Here is a 19,798-nt window from a genome sequence, read left to right on the forward strand (position 1 = left end):
CTCTCCCAAAAATCATGAAGTCTCAGATTGAAAAATAACTTCTTCAAAACTTGCAGACATGTTTGTGTGCCTTCTCCCTCAGGCAGAAAGGGGGTTAAACACAAGTCAACAGCCAGGACAAGAGCAATATTGCAGAGATGGCACATTGGGAACTAAAGAAAACATTGTCTCATACTAACATTCTTGCCTGGAAGAAGCCAAATAAAAAAGACAAAGACCTGTATTTACCTTGGGAATCTTCCTTCTCCTCTTGCCATTCTGAGAGTCTCCCAAGGAGAAGAAGGTGTCATCTGGACTGCTGGGGGTTGAGGGAGGGCTGATTTTGGATGGTGACCCAGTCCCATCACGGCTCAGTTTCCTTATGTCTGGCAGTTTGAAACTCCGACGCTCCGAGTTTTGTCGGAAAAAAATGGGTTTGGAAAGCAACTGGAAATGAAGGAGAAGGAATGAATGACCACAGTACCTCATGTATCTTTGCTTCATTGCTAACTGTCACCACAGTAAATCCAGTGGGGTAGCCACAGCACTCAGTTGTCAAAACAAGAGTGCCCATAGATTTCTACACATGCAAGAAACCCACCCATCTGCCTGGTTGGATCATCTTGACCATCTTAACAGCAACTTAACCATCTCATATTCATTCCAAAACCAAACACAACCTCAGGGCTTGGCCAAGAAGCCTTGCTCCAGTGTGAAAAAACATTTCCCAGGACTTGGGTAATCCAGAGGCTGGGATCGTAAACAGGACAAGGCTAACCAACCAACTGACCACAAACATTTGGGATAAGGAGCAGCTAGCCAGGAGAAACAGAGAAGAAGTGAGACTGGACAAAAAGCACTGTCAGTATGGCTGTCTTTGACAGTAAGCAGAATCAAATATTTCAGAGGAGGGTACAAAAAAAGCCGTGACACACAATTATGGACACTGGTTTCCTCCTAAACTCATTAGCAAGTTCAATGGGAGTACAACAGTAGATATTTCAGTACCAGAGTAAAGTTCTTAAAGCCCCAGATCAAAAACAGCATCAGAGAGGTAGAAAGCTCACTTCCACATACTCTTCTCACCAGAAAGATGCAAACCACTTCTCACCACAAAGACTGTCAATAAGAACACTTTCTGTCATCTCCTAGAGAATATCCCAGAGGTTATAACAAGGTTAAACTGCACTTTTTGTGAGCACTGTAGCTGCATTCCCAGAGGATGTTATCTATATAGCACTAAGCGCGGGGGAGAGTTATCCAACCTAGTTCTGAACAAGTCACAGCAGCATTGTGACTGTAGCTGAGGCAGCACCATGATCTGCCTCCATCAACAGACACACTCATCAGCTATTAGTCAGACCAATTAATTCACCCCGGTTAGCTCAGGATGGTTTGGAAGAAGACGCTCAACTCACAAAAACACTTGCCACCCACAGAGAAGTCACAGGTTAAAATGAAACTGAAGATTCTCATTCTGCACTAGTGATATGAGCCACGGCTGAAAGTCTGTGCAGAACCTTTCCCCTCACTCTCTAGGCTAGGCAGGCTCTCCTGCATGATGCACTTGGCGGTTTTAAACACATTAGTTGCCAAGAGAGCTGCAGCACTTCTTTTCTGAGTGATGCAGATCATGGCTTTTAGATGCCAAAGCACTGTAGTGTAACACGATTACTCCCGTTCAGCTCTCTCCTGCTGGGAACCATACCTGTGGTGAAAGGCATTCCCATGCAACACTGCAGCTCCCTTTTGATAGCACATGTGGGAAATCAGGGCACACAGGTGATTATAAAGCTCTCTGAGGGAAATCAGCTCCATCCTGACACTCATATACATAGACCCTTGCTGCTCCAGATCTAACTAGCAGCAAGGAGAATGGATTGAGAACCACAGAACAATTTTCACTTTAAAGGGTTGAATTATCCAAAGAAACCTTAGGTGCTGATTAAGCTGGTTGAAAAAGAGCAACACGTCAAGAAACACTGCACATAAAACTTCTAAAAATGTTGGATAACAGCTCTAATAATAGTTGCAACTTGGAAAGCATGGGAAAACCCTTTGGTTAGGAAAGCTGTGTTTAGATCCCTACTATCCACTCTGAGCTCAGTTCTTGCCAAGATGACTTCGCCTGTCATGCTGTCCCTGCTGTTACAGGCTTGGACTATCTAAACAGACAACATGAATCCACCAAAACAGCCTGGGAGGCTGAGAGCAGGGATGGCCTTGGTAAGCCCTGAGCTCTGAGCAAGAGCTGCCAACCAAAGTTTTACCTCTTCTGTTGGTTGCACAGACAAGGAGGAAAACAGCGCCAGGCCGTGCGCTGGGTTGTGGTGGGAACACCCTTCTAATGTTGGCCCTCTACCCCAGGGACTGGCATTGCATTACTTACCAGCAACTCATCTCATCACAAGAGAGCAAAAAAATGCATCCTAAGGGAGGGGCTGCAGAGGCACCTTGGCATCAGCATGGGCAGACTGCCCAATGACACTGAGCCAACACTACTGCAGGGCCCAAGCTCTTAAATGCTCTCTTTGAGGGGAGGAAGGTTTTCCCACCCTTACAGGGAAGGCAATCCTGGAGAGAAAAAAAAGTGAAAGCCAGCAAACCATTCGTATAAGGGAAAGCTGGGGTTTTCTTTACTTTGCTAAAGGACAATCTCACTGCACTCCGTGGTAAAAGACAAAGGAAAAAACCCTGACATGATGAAAGTGTCCACTTTTTCCACACAGGACCTGTATTTCACCCAAAATCTACTGAAGCAGGAGAGGTAGCCACTTGAACCAAAAGTACCTTAGTGGGAGTCCCAGGTACAGAAGAGGTGGGGGATGCTGGGAAGGTCAGGACACATTTCTTCCCCAAACAGCGGCTGTTGGTCTCAATGTCTTCATAAGGATTTTCCTTTGATGGTGGATCTGCCACAAAAAGCCACAAGCAAGAGACTGTAAGTGCAGAAAATCTTTGAGGTTTGCCATAAAAATCTGTTTGGGGATCTGCTGGCCTTCTCCCACCTCCCACATCAGACATAAAGACCTGTTCTCAAGCATTCCTACAATTGCTTCATTCTCTCCATAGCCCTAGAAGTCCAGCTGCTTGCTGGACAGTGTCCAAAACCTGACACAGGCACATGCAGCCATAGAAACATATCACAGATACTACATATGGAAAAGACCAAGCAAGTCCTCAAGTTCATTTTCCCCTCTCCAGAAGAGCTGTGAGGTTCTCATGCACACTGGTAAATAATTATATTTCCTTCTTTCCACTCTTCTGCTTAGAATTGCCCAAATGAAACTCAGAGCTGAAGGCTAGCATAAAGGCTCTCTCTCCTCTGTTTAAGCTTCACATTTAGGGGGAGTTAAACACCCCTAAACCCTCTAAAGTGATAACCTCTGGTCATCACTTACTTGGGGCTGAAGCACTGCACTGCTCTTGGGCTTACTGAAGAAAGATTTAATCCACTCTCTGAACATGGATGTCTATCATACAACACGGGTTTTCAAACACATCTACCAATCATGGGTGCTTCAATCTCACATGCTGCATTTCAGAAAGAGGGAATGGCCATTCAGTACTGAAAATATACTTCAGCTGTCATGTAACTGGGTAGATTGGAGAAAAAAGAACAAGCTTGAGTTCTGCTGCCTGGCCCATCCTCAAACTGCTAGGCATGTCCAATCAACTTCAGTCTAGAATAAAGAGCACTGTTTCCCTCCTTTTGACAAATAAACCTTGTCATTCATCTGCCTGGCACAATATTCCAGGTAAGCAATGGTGAACAGGTGAAAAGATGGTGCATGAAGGAAATCTGTATGACTTGTTGTGAAATGGAATAACTATCTCAACAGCTAAACCCTCCCTAAATCACACATATGAATGTGTGTGCTTGCACGCCCTTTTGGACACACATGATTATCTGAGGGTCAGCACTAAAGTCCTGTGGCTGAAGTCTTGGTTCCCCCTCCATTGGTGTGATTTTCACATCTTGTTTGTTATGTGGATTAAACTTGTCTGTGGTCTTGTGAAAAACAAAACTGCAGCTTTTTTTGCGTTACCCCTGTCCACTCCTTTTCCCAAGCTTCTACGGTAACACCACCAGGATCACAGGAACCAATTAAAGATCACTGACTCTAGGCAAAGCCTAGACATGCAGCAAGAAAATTAAAAAACAAACATACTCTATTAGTTGACAATTACCCATAACTTTGTTTTCTTCTAATCTTTGTAACTGAAAGCTGGAGGGGAGAGGAATTTCAGGCTGGTGTTTGAGTTCCCTGCAAGTTTGGGACACAGGGGTGTTCTTGTGTTTGAATAGACGGATTTGCCTTTACAGCCACTCTGTAATGCTATCCATGTTATTCCAGCTGACAAGGTGACCCTTACTCAGTGGTTTCTGAGACCTCCCATCATGCCCCAACATAAAACCCCCCCAGCAGCTGCTCGGAAACTCCCTGTTCCTTTGGCCCTCCAAATAAAGAGAAGAAAAAAAGCAAACACAAGGCCCTTAGCCCCAGAAATGAGGCCGACAGCTTCAGAAATGTCAAAAAGGATGGATTGGAACTACCTTGTCTGCCACCAGTCCCAAAGGAACACAATTCTCTTCAGAGACCTTCCTCATCAAGTATGATCAGATTTTATTCATATCAAAATAATAGTGCCTGGCCTCTTCCTGAGAAAGAGCAGCTCCTCCCATGCTGAACAACACAGACCACCTTTGTAGGATTTCAGCTGCATGGCAAGAGCCGATGCACCCATTCTTCCCGTTCTGCTGAACTCAGCCAAGAGCCTACAGCTACGAAAACTCGTTAAGGCTTTTTCAAGAGGGAGGCTTCTATTCTGTGTTCCATCAAAGGCCATTAAAAAACACCATCTCAATTTCAAAGATTGTGGGACTTAGCTTCATAATTGCAATAGCACCTGAAGCCATACACAGTCCTATTCCTGAGCTGTGGAACTGACTTCAAGGCTATGTTTTCAGACTGTTCGCATTATCTCAGCAGTGACAAGCTCACAATGGACAGATCAGAGCTGTGAGAATTAATCGACGGGACAAAAGGAAGGCAGAGGAGAGAAACCAGCAAAAAATAAAAGCTGTTTCCCACACGCCTCAGGTTCATCTTTGAAGCTGATGAGTTTTGAAATATTCCGTCCGTTTTTCTTATTACTTGCCAATAATCTGTGTAAAATGTGTCCCGGTTTACATTCGGATAATAAACATACTTTATTCAGCACCTCTGGTGAATGCTGGTTGACCATGAGTCTCAGTGACTCAGCATTAGCAGCTAACTCCCCTTCCCTGTCCAAAGTTCCTACCCAGGATGTCCTCATAGACGTTCTCCTCAGATAAAGTGCGTGTGAGGGCCAGCTTGGTCTGCGCGTACCAATCCACCCGGCCGTTCTCAGACGAGGACTGCAGCAAGTCTTCAAACTCATAGGACTTCCTGCACCATTGATGGGAGAGAAGGAGCAGAGCGACACAGTTAACCGACATTTGTAACCAAATTACAGCTAACTCACTTCTCCAACATGCCACGCAGCTGGAAAAGTTATTGAGATGAGAACGTTTCACAGCCTCATCCCGTATAAAGCGTGGAAAAGCACCTGGTTTTTTAACAGCCACACAAATAAAGGCAATTTGGGGATGCCATAGATAAACTGGGTTGTCATGGCAATAGTACAGTGTGAAGATGCAAGTGTTAAGTGACACATCCTGTGACACTGCACAGAACTTGAGGCCATGAGAGATCCCATTTACAGCACAGATCCCACCCTTGACAGGAATATGGGGGGCCCAAAATCAGCAATCTGAGTGGCACAGGAAAACAGTATTTGCATGCAGGATGGTAAAAAAGGTAAAACCACTTAAGTGTCCTCCACGAACAAACCTAAAGTTTTGATTTCCTTTCTGCAACCGAGCCAGGAATTTTCAGGTGACAGTTTATACAGAGGGCAATAGGAAAGCTGTGTATTTTATGTTCCCCATCCCAAAAATGTGCGGCAATCATGTGGGAGGGAAGAAAAGGTAAGAAAGCACTCCAGAAGAATATATACAAGCCAGCTTCAGTTAGAGGAATAGGTTTACTACAAACTGTGAAAATGCTGTGGTAGAGCCTAGAGATTATCATTCCAGACCCTGTTCCAGACCAGCTGTGGTCATTTTGTAATTAAATAGATTTTCTGCTAAAAAAAACCAAAACAAAACCCCAAATCCCTCAATCTTGGGCTTGAAGGCTAAGTCATGTAATACAGTGACCATAAAGGCCAAATCTGCTTTGACTTATCCCTTCACAGTTACCCTGAGAAGTTGTGCTGGCCACTCACACATTCTCAGAGAGATGACTAGGTGCTGGTTATGATGGAGATTATGAATGATGGGGGAAGACTTGTCTATCTCAGAGAAAGATGGGAAGGTGGAACTCCACCTTCAAGACCAACATCTTTGTGAAACTCAGCCCAAATACCTGTGGTCAGCGTTGTTCTTGTGCTTCCCACTCCAGAGCCTCCTGCTGACGGCTGATGGGGGAGGAGAGGAGGGTAGAGGAGGGGGAGGAATGGATGGCAGAGGGGGTAAGTTTCTTTTATTCCTGGCTGCTGGCACCCAGTCCTCTTCCCCCTCGTGTTTGAAAGTCCGCCGGGGCTTTGGCAGTGGGTTGATGAAGGGTTTCTTCTCTGGCACCCCTGGCTCTGTGTACACATTCTCCACTGTGCAGTGCTTGGATTTCACATGAGAAGTTCTTATCTCTTCCAGGGTCCCAAAAATTGGCTCACTGATTTCAAGGTCCATGCCAAGAAGCCTTTTGTTGAGCTCAGCCCCACATATGCTCTCATGGCCCTCGGGAGCAGCGTGCCCTTGTGCTGCCTTCTCCTGCAAGCACTGTGGGGAATAGTAAGTACCAGGCAACTGTGGCTGCAGTTCTGCTGAGCCGTCTTTCAAAGCCTGCTCTAGCTTCTTGACCTGACTAAGTACTGAAAGATTCTCCTTCTGGATCTCCCACTTCCCACCTTTCACCTCCTTGCATTTTCCAGGGCTGAACTCCACTTCCTCATCCTTCTGTGCTTCCCCCTTTCGCTCTGCTGCCTGCCCTGTGCCTTTCTGAGTTCCTGCTTTCCGCTCATTCTCTTTGCTTGCCCCTTTGCACTCCAGTTCCCAGTTCACAAGCCTCTTGGCCTCCACCTTCCGAGTCACCAGTGCTTCCCCACTCGTCTTCTCAGGTACACAGGGCATCTTGTGCTCGTCTTTAACTCCTGGTTCCTCCTCTCTGCGAGGAGAAGACTGAGTTTCCTTTTTCCCTTCCCATTCTGAAATTTTGTCCTTGATGCTGAAGGACTTATTCCTCAAGCCAATTTTTCCAGGCGACCGTATATTCTGAGTACCTCCTATCTGTCTCTTGATAATTTTATTGTTTTCTTTGACATTCAGATCCATAGATGGGTCACTGATAATCATTTTAGGACTAAGCATGTTCTGCTGAAAGCAGTCTAGCCTTGGATCCAGCATCAAGTTCTCCAAGGCTCCCAGTGGGTTCTTCAGCACAGAAGAAACTGGTTCAGCTTCAGGTGTTAAACCCAGGGCAACAGAGGCAACTTCAGAACATCTCTCACTCAAAAATCCGCAAGAAGGTCTTTCTAATTCCTTCACAGCTGCTGTATTGTTATCTGGAAGCTTGATCCTACATATCAAAGACAAAAAGAGAAGAAACGTTCACCGCCATTGCTCACCCTTGGTTAAGTTCATCAGCTCCTCAGGCTTTACTCATGAACCTGATAACAGCAGAGGATGCTCAAACCAAGCACTTGAGAAGAGCTTAGAGGGGAGGATGCTTGGGGAAAGGTCCTTCTAGCCAGAACACAATGCTCTCTTCTCATTACAAATAAGATGGTGTTTGAAACGAAGCTTTTCTCTGCAGCAGCAGTAGGTGGCAAGTGAGAGAGGTCTTTTTCGTACATCAGACATGCTGATGCCAATGAGAGGTTCACAAACATGCATCTGTGTGTGTGTGTGTGTGTGTGCGCGCAAAAGTGCAGTAGAGTTTTGGACATCATCAGGCATTGAGCCAAGAAATGCAAAATGGACCACTTGCAAAAAGCAGCAAAATTGCTGCTTGTTGAACAGAGGAGAAAACATGACCCAGCTGGCATTCCTCTAGTGCCTGCTCAGAGGATCTCTGTGCATCCATCCAAATGTTCCCCAAACACATACTGATGCACAAAGGCTGCACTTTTACCACCATCCCAGGTCACATGTGGGCTCAGGCTCCAATGCACCGAGGCACACTCCCAAAGCCACCAGATTCAACATTCTCAGATTAAACATCTTCACTGTTTGAGTCCAAAGTGCACAAAAAATCCCCAGTATATTTAGTCTAGGGATTTCCCAGTGTGTGATAACACAGTATCAATATTGTGATATTTTATTAATATAGTAAAATTCCAGCTGAACATGCAGTTATTCCAATACAAAATGTTTCTGAACTAAAGCACTTAGCCACATCCTTGAGGTTTGTCTGGGCTTGGGAAAGAGCACCAGGACAACCCAAGGTAGTTAGTGGGATGCAAACCCATATCATTAGTCCCATTAGTTCCATTTAATCATAATCCCAACACTGAGATTCCACTAGGGAAATTGCCTCATTCACTTAAAAGTGTCAAGTGTGTCTCTTCCAGAACTTAGCATTCTTGTAAGAGAACCCATGGGGATGCCCAGTGTGCTGGCAGGCCTTGAGCTTTGTCCTGGAGTGAAGCAATGCTGGCAGCCATTGCAGACTCAGTTGTAGTGCAAATTGAACTTGGGATAGGTTTCTGAACAGAAATGGGACCTGAGCCAGACCCAGTTCTTCCCCAGTTTCACAGATATTTAACTCCTGGCTGTCTCAGTGACACCATGCTTTGATTAAGAGCTGGCACCATGGTCTTTCCCAAGGAGTTGGGTATCACAGTGCCACTGGTGGTTGGACTGCAGAATAGAAATCAAAGTTGGACACTGGGAAAAGCCTGCAATGGGTGGGGACAGTGGGGCTTGTCTGAGGAATCTCCAAGTGTTGATGATTTCAAGTGCAGGTAGGGCAAGCATGGACAGGGATATCATCAGCACGAATGGTCATGCCTTGGGGCAGACCTTTTCTAGCACTGTGAGTCTGGGACATTATAAGTCTGACTGGATGATACAATGCACAGCATCACAGCCCAGGATGAGACCTAGGGGTGTGCTTTAACACATGAGGAGAGAGGGACAGTGCAGAGCAGAGAGAATGTTTTCTTCCTTTGTTTGGCTTTGTGTTAGGGATAATAAACATAAGCAAAGCATCCTGGCACTGAAACATTGGAAAAAGCTCTCACCTCTCAACGGACTTGCAGACAGTGCTTCCAGACTTGCTGCTCACATCGGCCGCCTTGCTAGCTGTCATCATGTCAGCACACAGCAGGGCAGCAGGTCACCTGCAGACAGACACACAGAAGAAGCATTGCTCTGTGCTCAGCATCCTCTTTTCCTTCTACACACACACGTACATATGCTTCTCCTTGGAATCCAAGAGAGGAGCTGAAGCAAGATATGAGAGCTCTCTGAGGACAACCCAGGTTTCCTCCCCTCTGAAATGGGAAGAGGGGTGATAGCATTACCCCTCAGAAGCTCAGGGAGGAGTTGACAGTTTTTGAGGGCAAAAATTGTCTTTGACTCAGCATCAATTGCTGTACCATGACTTGAATATGGAGCACGTTTTATGAATTCTTTTATTTTTGCCAAAATCTTGGTGGATTTAGATTTTTTTTCCCCCCTTGCAGAAGACTAAAACAAAAACAATTTTAAAACAACCTGTGTTAAGGCCACATGTCTGAAGTGGTTGCTGTGCACACAATACTGTCACAACATTTGCAGCTTGGGACAGAAAACATTTTAGACTGAGGAGACACTGCACTGAAGCCACGAGTCTTCTCCCTGGTGGGTCACGTTAGGCTGCTACTGATTTCATTTCAGAGGACAACTCCTCGTGGGGGGAAGATAAATCAGTCACAAAAATGAGTCTGTTTGTCTCTTGATTTCTAGAATTCATGGAGTCACTGTCCTTCTCTTTTGAGTACCACCACTACCCAGTTAATGCAACAGACTTCATCTTCTTTTTATTGAGCTACAGTGTTCTTGTTAAATAAAAAATAGAAAAATTACTCTGTTACTCTGCAGCACCATCTCTCCTCACTTCTCAGGGTACTCTACAGCATGGCAATGACAACAGGCTCACCATAGCAATACTTGGAAAATCTGAAGCCTTTCAGATCTGTCCATGGGGCTGGTCTGACAGGGGCTGCCCCACCATGCCTGGCATTTGACAACAAGACCGGGTGCCTCTTGTCATTAAAAAAAAAACAAACCATCACAGCAGAAGCAGTAAAAAACAAAAGGATCTCTCATTTCCACTGTGTAAGTTTTTGGCAGAGAAAGGAAAAAAGTAGGGGGTGGGGGGAAATCGGTTTTGTTTGTTCACAGTTTTCTCTCCCTCCCTTTATTCTACACTGGCAATGTTCCTAAGGCAAGGAGTGAACTCTGGGTCAACTCAATGTGTACACACTTGGGGCAGCTCATTGCTAACCATTTAGCAGACTCTCTTTTCCCAGACAATAAACCCCCTTGGCTTCTCTTCCTCATTAGTAACTGGAACAAACACCCACTTCACTTCTAGACACAGAACAGCCTTGCAACACTGTCAAGAAAATTTACCAGCCTGAGGAACAAAATCTATTCATCCACCCGTTAACTGTTATGGATTGAAAATAATGAAAAACTAACGATAGCTTGTGGCCCTGGCCAAAGAATGACTCACCCAGGCAGCCAAAGCAGATTCCTGCAAAGCTGCAACAGAGCCTGCTCTGCACTTGGCTTACAACATGCCCAGAGCAGGGATGGTCTCTTCACTCAGCACTCATCTCGTGCCTCGCACAGCGAGGTCAGTGCCCACAGCTCCTTGGCACTGCCTCCAGCAGTGAGGAACACAGCAACACGAGTCAGCACACACACAGCCCCTGTGGCTCTGCTGAAACGTGGAATGATCACTTGGGATGAGCTCTTCATAAGATCATACAATTTCTCCACCAGGAAACTCCCTCTCTCAGCCTTTTCCAACAGCTCCCTAACAAACACTACCTTTAAAACAAACATCTGGGTACGAGCAAATGTGTGCTGGTGCTCAGCACAGTCACATACCTGACTCTTCCCGCAGGAGAGGCCAAAAAGAAGATAATACAGAATAAGAGGTGCATTTGTTTCTTCATTTGTAGCGGATGAGACAGACCCCATCGGTGAGCAGAAGCAAGCCATGAGGCAGCTGCTGAGTGCTGCAAGAGTCTCCTGTGAAAGGAGCACCACCACAATCATCAGAACTTGGAACCAAGGCCAGAGGGACATTTGTCCCCTCCAGGCACCACATGTGGCAGGAGTAACCAAAGCAACACATTTGCACTAGACAGATTAAAGAATGGTCCAGGAGCTACCAAAGCTGTGACAACAGCCAGGCACCTATATACACACCCACCGCCTAGGGGACTAAAGTCATCCCTAGGAAATACACAGATGGCTGTGCCTTCACCCTGAGCAGCAAGGCACACATGGTGTTCTCAGCATCACCTAGGGGATTATTGCAGCACATTAACTGGTTCTGCTCAAAGGAGTAAATATTTATCCAAACACACCAGAAGTCATGAAGGGAAAAAAAAATCTGGAATAAAAGAGCAGAAAATAATAAGGTACCTCCCAATTACTCTAACAGTCAGATAATTTGCTTGGGGCCAATCCCAAAACCAAATGAGCTTCAAAGGTAATGAGATCATCTCTCAGGTTAATAAGGTCACCAGAAAGGACTTGTAGGCCTGACCCAGAGGCACTGCCAACACCTCACCAGAGGAAGCTGGGATGGCAGTGACAGAAAATTGCCTCCAGTAGATAGAGAAAATCTACTTTTTGTTTTCCGAGGTTTGGCTGCACAAGGCACCCAGAGCTACTGTGATAGTTCACTGCAAAGGGCAAGGGGAACTCTTGTTCCTCCGGACTCCCCACGTCTCCGCTATGATCAGCTACACACCACCCTGACTGTGTGCTGGCTCAGGCTCTCTGTAGCACCTCTGTAGCACCTCTGTGACCTGCTATAGCTCACTAGGAGTTTCTGACAAAGCAGTACATGGAAGGGGTCCAACACGCACACGATCTGGTACAAGGGAGGTGATGAGGTTGTGAGGACAGGAGAGAAAGGTGGAGGGAAGTGGGGAAAGAGCACAAGGGAGTGCGTGTAGGGATGGGGAAGGGAGACCTACCAGAGGCTGAGAAGTATTATCTGAAATGCTTTTCTTTCCTGCCTCATATGCAACATGACCAGGGCCCTACCAACTGCCTAAAAGAAACAAGCAGGGCTGAGTTCATTTGGCAGGCAAACCGAGAAGGACATACATCAAGCTGGTACTTCTTGACCGATTACTGCTTTCTCTAAAAACCACACAAAAACTTTCTACCTGCAATGGGAGGCACAGCCCCACAGCAACCCCCAGCCTGGGGCCACTGCTCCTGGCATGTACATCCTGCAGCAGGATATAAAGGCCATAAAAGGGGAGAGAAGACACTGAGCCCCATTTGGAGAACCTTGCCACTGCAATTTATTAAGTAATCCCTGCCATTGTTTGGGGGAACAAAGCAGTCATCTGATAGCATTTCAAAATTAAACTGAAAAAGGAAGGACAGGGAAGGAGGCGGGAGGAAAGAGGGAGGGGAGGGAGCTCTCAAACCTGTTGGCTAGACCCTGGGAAGGATGTGAAGTCTTCCAGCAGAAGCCTCTCGTATCTCCCACATGCACCCGGCCTCACAATTCCCAGGGCCATGTGATAGGGGCTTCCTGCTACCAAGTGAAGTGAGACCTACCCCGACCTCTCTCTTCCAAACAGAGTTCCTGCCTGCTTTGTGTTTGCAAAGAGGCGTTTGTTTACTGATCTATCATTGGCATGCAGGAAACAGCCTTGACATGAGCTGTAATCATCTGTCTCCAGCAATAGCTGTTTGGCTTACTTCTAATTTAAGTTTTCCTCCCCCCCCCCCCCCCCTTCCCCAGTGCCCTCTTCCCCACTTCCGATCAAAACGCTTTTGGAGTACGCACATCTGGTTCGGGGCACTCACCAGATACTATGAGATGTTTCCAAAGCAACTGGTGAACAAAAAAGAGGCACGGTCCCACCCCCAAAGGGCAGACAAGTCTTTCATGGGAATACCTTCAGGGAGAGGAACACGCCAGCTTTGCCCACTGCACTTGGTGCAGCCGCCGGACGATGACAAAAGCCAGAGGAGCACCAAGCACCCTGTAGTCTGCATCATCAGAAATGTACACAGCCAGCACACAGGTCACATCTGGAGTCTTGCCTCCAACAAGATCAGGCAGTGATGGCAGCAAGCCTCCCACGCCTCCCTTCTTTGCCATTTTGTTTGTGGGGAATAAACCAAACATACCTCAAAGAACCCTGCGGTTTGGGGACGGGTATTACCATCGCTGCGTGCTGGAGGCCATATCTCAAGGTTTCCTTTGCTTTGTTTACTCTGCACCTCTCACAAAAATTGGATCCAGCTCCATAATTGGATACTAGCCACACTGCTGATGCATATAAACAGTAAGGCTTTACAGCACCAGGAGCGACCTGCAGCTGGTCAAACTCTCCTCCAAGAAGAAAGACGACCCGCTGTGTTTCTCCTTGTTGCCCACAGAAACTGTCTCTCCAGTTACTTTAATGAATAATTCCGAGCAGCCAGACAAAGCCTAAAAGTAACACCATTCTGCTCCAGAGCTTTACACAACAAAGGATGCAACAGACAGACAGCAACGAGGAGACAACAATATATAACATATATGTATATATATATATAAAAAAAGAACAGGAAGGATGCCAAGAAGACAAAACACTAACAGGAAAAACATGAGTAAGGGGAAGCCAACAGTTAAAGCCTTCAAGGCTCCCTCCCCCAGCCCTTGCTCTGTTTTAGAGCCTGTTTTCCTCTGGGGGAAGAAGCAGGCATGAGGATGCGTGCTTGTGCTCACACACACACAGAAGCCATTGCGTGGGCCCCTGCGCACAGCCCCAGCACCAGGCAGCATCCCTGTTCCCAGCACAAACAGCTGCCTTCCCGAGGTCCCTGGCAGCAGTGTAACCTCAGGGAGCGAGCCCCTGCAGAGCAGGGAGGACACCAGCCAAGCAGGAACACAGCTAGAGCTGAGAAGGGCAACAAGACCCAAGAGCAGACTCCCTTGGAGAAACAAGATGCTTACAGTGGGGGAGTCACTGACTCGAGGTGCCCAGTGCCAACCCAGCAGCAAGGTAAGGATTTTCCCAAACTTGAGCTCAGGGTGTTTGACCCAAAGCTCCACAACACGTGCCATGAGCCTTCCCTTGCTGACAGCAGCAACAGTTTCTCCTCACAGGACTTTTATGAAGTCGACTTCTTTCCTCTGCCAGTCAGCCCTGTAGATGAGTGTACCCCATGGTCTGGGAAGATGGGCCACCTCCCCAGCTGCAGAGCTTCTCAGTGCACCCAGTGAAAGCATGATTCAGCTTACTCATGAGAAAAAACTTTTTTACCCAGAGAGTGACCGAGAGACTAGAGAGGTTGTGGAGGCTCTGTCCTTGGAAATACCCAAAATCCAACTGGACAATGTCCTGAGCAAGTTGCTCTATGTGACCACACTGAGCATAGGGCTGTACTTTGCCATCTCCAGAGGTACCTTCCCACCTCAGTTACTTTGCCATCCTGTGCTGGGCACTGTTAGTTTAGGGCAAGGTGAGCTCTTTGCACACACTAATTGTCCTGGCCATGCCAGTCTCCTGTGGGCCGAGACTGAAGACATTAACAGCAGGATTGTTCAGTTCATCACACTTATAACGGTATCCTAATTGTAGATAATCAGGCCCAAATTATTTGTTAAAGGAAAAAAAAGCAGGATAAAATTATGCAAACATATCCATAATGGACCAATGACTGGGAAGTGACATGCTCCTACAGTATCTTTTACAGCCAGATCCCACACAGCCTCCTACTCCCCTCACCCCACTCTGTCCTAACTTTTCCCTTTGATCTATCATGTCTTACACCACGGAGCTTACAAGGGGGTCAGGAGAATCCCACGTGTCAAAACAAACTGTATTTTCAAAAACCCCAAGTGGAATCGATGTGCCACAACCTCTCTCTTTGTGCATGCACCCCATGTCAGAGGAACAACGCTGCAATGCCAGGAATGCAGAAACCCAGTGCCAGCAGCGCTCAGCCTGTGTGCAGGAAAGCTGTGCTGTGTGTTATGACATGTCTTTAATTTTATGATATAATTCGGTCTACTGACCTTCTCCCTCTCTAAGCACACAGAACAAACTCTGCCTGCTTACATGTCACCAACTTGATTTAAAGGATTACTATGGTTAAAGGGACTGCCCTGCTCCACCCTTGGCTGCCAGCACGGTGGTCTCAACCCTGCCCTTGGTAAAGGACGTGCCTGATCACATCTAATGGTTGCCATTGACTAAGGGTGTGCCTACTTTTTTCCTCTCTTTTTGCTCTTGCTTTATATCAGCTCCAGTGCATGTAAAGCCCTTTCAAGCTAGGATGGACTTGCAACCTGCCTGGTTCAACTTGCTAAACCTGCAAAGAAGTAAAAGAGAGGAAAGGCAGAAAGTTTTCTGCTCACATAGAGGGGAATCTGAGTCACCTGTCATGAAAAACCTGAGGAGCACTGAAGCATATGGAAGGAATCATAGCATGGTTTGGGTCGGAAGGGACCTTAAAGATCATTTAGTTCCAACCCCTCTGCCAGGGTTGGAAACAAGGCTCTGCTTGGAAAGAAGCTAACCCTCAGCACTGAGAAGAGGGGAGCCAGCAGGACGTGCTGAGGGCAATATTGGGGGGATCAATTGCATCCCTAGGCCACTTCTGTTCTCTAGTAAAGCAGATGGACCCTTGAGAAACTACTTGCACCTCTTGTCCATTACTTCCATCCACCACCCATTTGCTGAAGGTTGTACGTCAAGCTCCACAGGGATATCACCAGCATCACCTACCTGGCACAGGGAGCTGGAAGGACAGCACATAGGGGACCAAGGTAACTACTGAAGATTTTAGCTATAAAAAATTCTGCTGTCCATGTGCCAGCTGAAAGTTTCTTCCCATAGAGCCTTGGAAAAGTTAAGGTAGAGATGACACAGGAGTGGCAGAGGACAAATTTTGGATCCAAACAGCACTTCTGTTTCAAAGCATAAGATTAGTCTTCACAAAAGAAAAGCCTGATGTACTTCCTAGCATAGGGGAAGCAGCAACAATTTTCTCCCCAGCTTCACCCTTTGAAACAGCTGAAACATTTTGGTTGAAGGCTTTCAAAAAGTAATTCAGCCAGAGCCACTGCTCAGCATGGAAATCTGTAGACTGAAACAAAAATAAAATTTTGACCTGGAGACAGTAATTGAAAACAGGGTCTCACAATGTGAATTGTCTTCTGTTAAAGGTGGGGCTCGTTGCACCCACTGTTCTTAAGTTTGTCCCACATTTCCCATTGTCTTACTTTCCCTTTGTTCCTCCCTCTAAACACATAACAAACAGAAAAACAACAACTCAAAGGGTATTTGACATCCCTTTAGTTTCCTTCAAGTAGACACACCCTCAGCTGGAAAACACAGCATTTCCAGGGTTGGGGGTGGGATGTTACATGACCCTGTCAAACAGAACAGCAACACTCTTTTTCTGATTCACTGTTTCCAAGCACAGATCTAGTCCTGCATGTACAGATGTATTTTTATGTATATACATGTATATATGCTATGCGTTCTGGTGGCAAGTATGGTTTGTATTACTGCTTTACAGACACAATGAGTCTTCACTTCTGCAGGTAGCTTAACAAATAGTAAGAAAAAATTCACATGGAAAGGAAGAGAATGATTCAGTATTTTTCAATTTGCCTGCTAAAATGAAGTCTAATTGCAATGTTTAGAGGAATGACGTGTTTCAGGCAATGTTTTCTACAAGAAAGTCGTGAACAAAAGATTTTAAAAAAAAGAAATTCTAGATGAGGAAACCAAGACCCTGAGAGGTGAAAGCAGGAACAGAGGACATCAACAGCTCTTCTGTGATGGTTCTTAGCATTACTAGATCATCTTTAGATCTTGTGTTAGCGCACGTGTGCACACACGAGGTTGTTCATCCCCTTTCAAGGTGGGATAATATTTACTTTTGCTTTCAGCCTAATAAATGAAAATTTAGTTACTTGAAGTCAAGGCTGAAGAAGACATTATTGGTGAAGCCTTGCTTGCTGATTACATCAGTGGAGACAGCGATTCATACCTGTTTTCCTTGGCTTTGAAACTACCCACAGAGAAGACTGTAGTCAATACGGAATAAAACAAAGGAAATAGGGACCAGATTTACACGAGAGCACATCTGCCAGCAGAATTGTCTATCAGCCACATGGAGAGACAGGATTCCAGCAGATGCAGTGCAACTGGCTTCAGTCCCCAGCAAAGTCAAAACTAAATTGGCAAATACTCATTTCTACTATTGTAGCTGACTGATGTAGGTACTTTTTCTCCTTTGATAGGAATGCTGAGTTACAAACATACCAGTCCTACTACAACAGTAAATCCCTTCTAGTGTAAAAAGAATTGGAAAGAATTCGGAGTTATTATGCTTGTAAGAAAACCAAACATTTGACAGCATAGGAAACAACCTGCCACTAAAAAATAGTGTTCGGCTCATGAACCACACTGGAATTCATTTTCTATGTGGTGAGATAACCTCTGCTATTCTAATAAACAGGACTCGAAGAGGTCCCTTCAAGGAGCAAAGTGTTTCCTGGCAGGAAGACAAATTGTCTCACATTCAGAAAGGAAATGAAGAACCTCAACTTCTTCCAAAATAAGTTATCATCGGGGAGGCAAATGAAGCCTCAGCAAATCTCTCCTTCGGTGGCCTTCACCCTGTGCAGGATGCTGACTCCTGCCCCTCCTGATCAGGATTTAGCACATAGTTTCCTGAAGTGTCCATCACCACAACCTTGGGGCACCATCTGCATGCTCCAAGAGACCTTCCTGTACCAGCTCCAAGTCCATGACCCACCACTACAGTCTGTCTCTATCAAGCATCACCTTCTGAGCTCAAGCAAAAGTCACCTGTAGATTTCTTTTTGGTTCAATAGACCCCACTTCCCTCTGTCTTGTTCAACCTCCACTTTCCTCTCCCCCTCACTCTCCCACATATCACAAAGGCAGAATCTGTTTATTGCAGATCTTATTATTTATGGAAATCTTTCAGCCACAGCACAGCACACCATCCCCTCGCCCAACCTTCCTCAGCAGAGAGCAGGGCCAGGCAGCACGTGAGCCGCCAAAGATTTAGCCATCATGAGGAGGAAACCCACACAGCTCCAAAGAAGAAAAAAAACCTCTGCAAAGAGGGTTTGCATTTATTTATTTTTCCAGGAGGAAAGCTGGTCCCTGCGGGTGTGTGCGTGCATGTGTGCGTGTGTTTGTCAGGACAATAGGAAAAAGGACAGCGGAGCGGAGCTGCCAGGAAACAGTCGGCCATCTGCCCGTGCGGAGAGCAGTTTTTCCTTTTCTTTTGTACTGAGAGGAATGCAGCTGAGAGCCGCCATCCGCCCGTGCTGGGAGGAAATCTGAGCGCCTCTGCTTTGCCAGGGAGAGGAAGCGTGGGGGAGGGAGCAAGCCCGGTCCATGTGGTTAAGCGGTCACTGCACTCACGGCCAATAAAAGCGGGGAAAAAAGCCCTACCGAAACCCCCAGATCCTAAGGAAAAATCTCTTTTCCTCCTCCACCCTTTCACATGCGGTTTGATACTTTCTCCCTCCCAGGGTGATCCCAAGCACAGGAACTGCTGCAGTGGCTCAGCAGAGGAGGGTGTCAGGAGGGCAATGGCCCGGGGAAACAAGCACAGGGGTTTCCCCCTGTGCTGACAGCGGCACCCCGGGCAAGAAAGCAACAAAGACAGAAAATCAACTCACATCAACGCGTTGCTAGTCCGCCCATGCCCTCTCCGTAGCCAGGAATTTAGCAACCTGAGCGCAAAACACGAGGAAGGACTCTTTGCTCTTTAAAGGCTCCTCAACCCCACTGGACAAGAGCAGAGCATGAGGAGCAAGTCTGTTGCTCATAAACCATCTATATGCATTCTCCCCGTGGGCTTCAGTACAGCTTCTGACCATAAAACTATGTAACAGAGGAGGAAAAAAGATTTGATCTCCTGGTACTGTCAGGCAAAAATGCTGGCAAGACATCACGATGGCTTGATGGCACATTCTTCTGCCACTTTTGTGGTGGAAAAGCCCCAGGGAAGTAAATAAATAAAATAGAAAAGAGTAAAATTTTCAAAAGTGACTACACGACTTTGAAGCCTAAAACCCATTTTCACAACCAAGGATCAGATTTTTTTTTAAACAAACATTCCTACTAGGCTTGCAGTTATACTTGCAATTCCATCTTCTTATTTTAACTCCCAAATAAGTCCCAGCTTTGACTGAACTAGCTCTGTATTGTATTCATGTGGCACTTAGGGACATGATCTAGTATGGACTTGGCCCTGTTAGGTTAATGGTTGTACTCCATGATCTTAGGGGTCTCTGCCAACCTAAATGATTCTATAACTGCAGAAGCAGCTAACATATTCAAGGAACTGTAAGCACACATTCATTTTTCACTGATTGAAACAGGAGACGTGTCTAGGTATGGCTGGGAGAATGGAGAGAATATCTCTCTGCACCTTTCTGCACCTACATACCTTGGAAACTCTGCTCCTTACCAGGTGCCAGATCCAGCTCCACAG

General features: G+C 46.2%; 1 protein-coding gene across 1 annotated transcript in view; it reads right to left on the minus strand.

Moving 5' to 3' along the window:
• The window catches only part of DENND2A (DENN domain containing 2A), a 57,642-nt gene that overhangs the window by 25,184 nt on the left and 12,660 nt on the right, over positions 1-19,798 (minus strand). The window contains exons 2-6 of the mRNA XM_051784023.1: positions 9,310-9,408; positions 6,435-7,643; positions 5,287-5,414; positions 2,770-2,891; positions 229-426 (exon numbers count right to left, since the gene is read on the minus strand). Coding sequence (XP_051639983.1) covers positions 229-426; positions 2,770-2,891; positions 5,287-5,414; positions 6,435-7,643; positions 9,310-9,380 — 1,728 coding nt within the window. The 5' untranslated portion in view covers positions 9,381-9,408. The remainder of the gene's footprint in view (positions 1-228; positions 427-2,769; positions 2,892-5,286; positions 5,415-6,434; positions 7,644-9,309; positions 9,409-19,798) is intronic.

The sequence above is a fragment of the Manacus candei genome, unplaced genomic scaffold, assembly GCF_025592945.1.
Source record: "Manacus candei isolate 608988 ecotype Guabito, Panama unplaced genomic scaffold, ASM2559294v1 h1tg000018l, whole genome shotgun sequence".
Lineage (NCBI taxonomy): Eukaryota > Metazoa > Chordata > Aves > Passeriformes > Pipridae > Manacus > Manacus candei.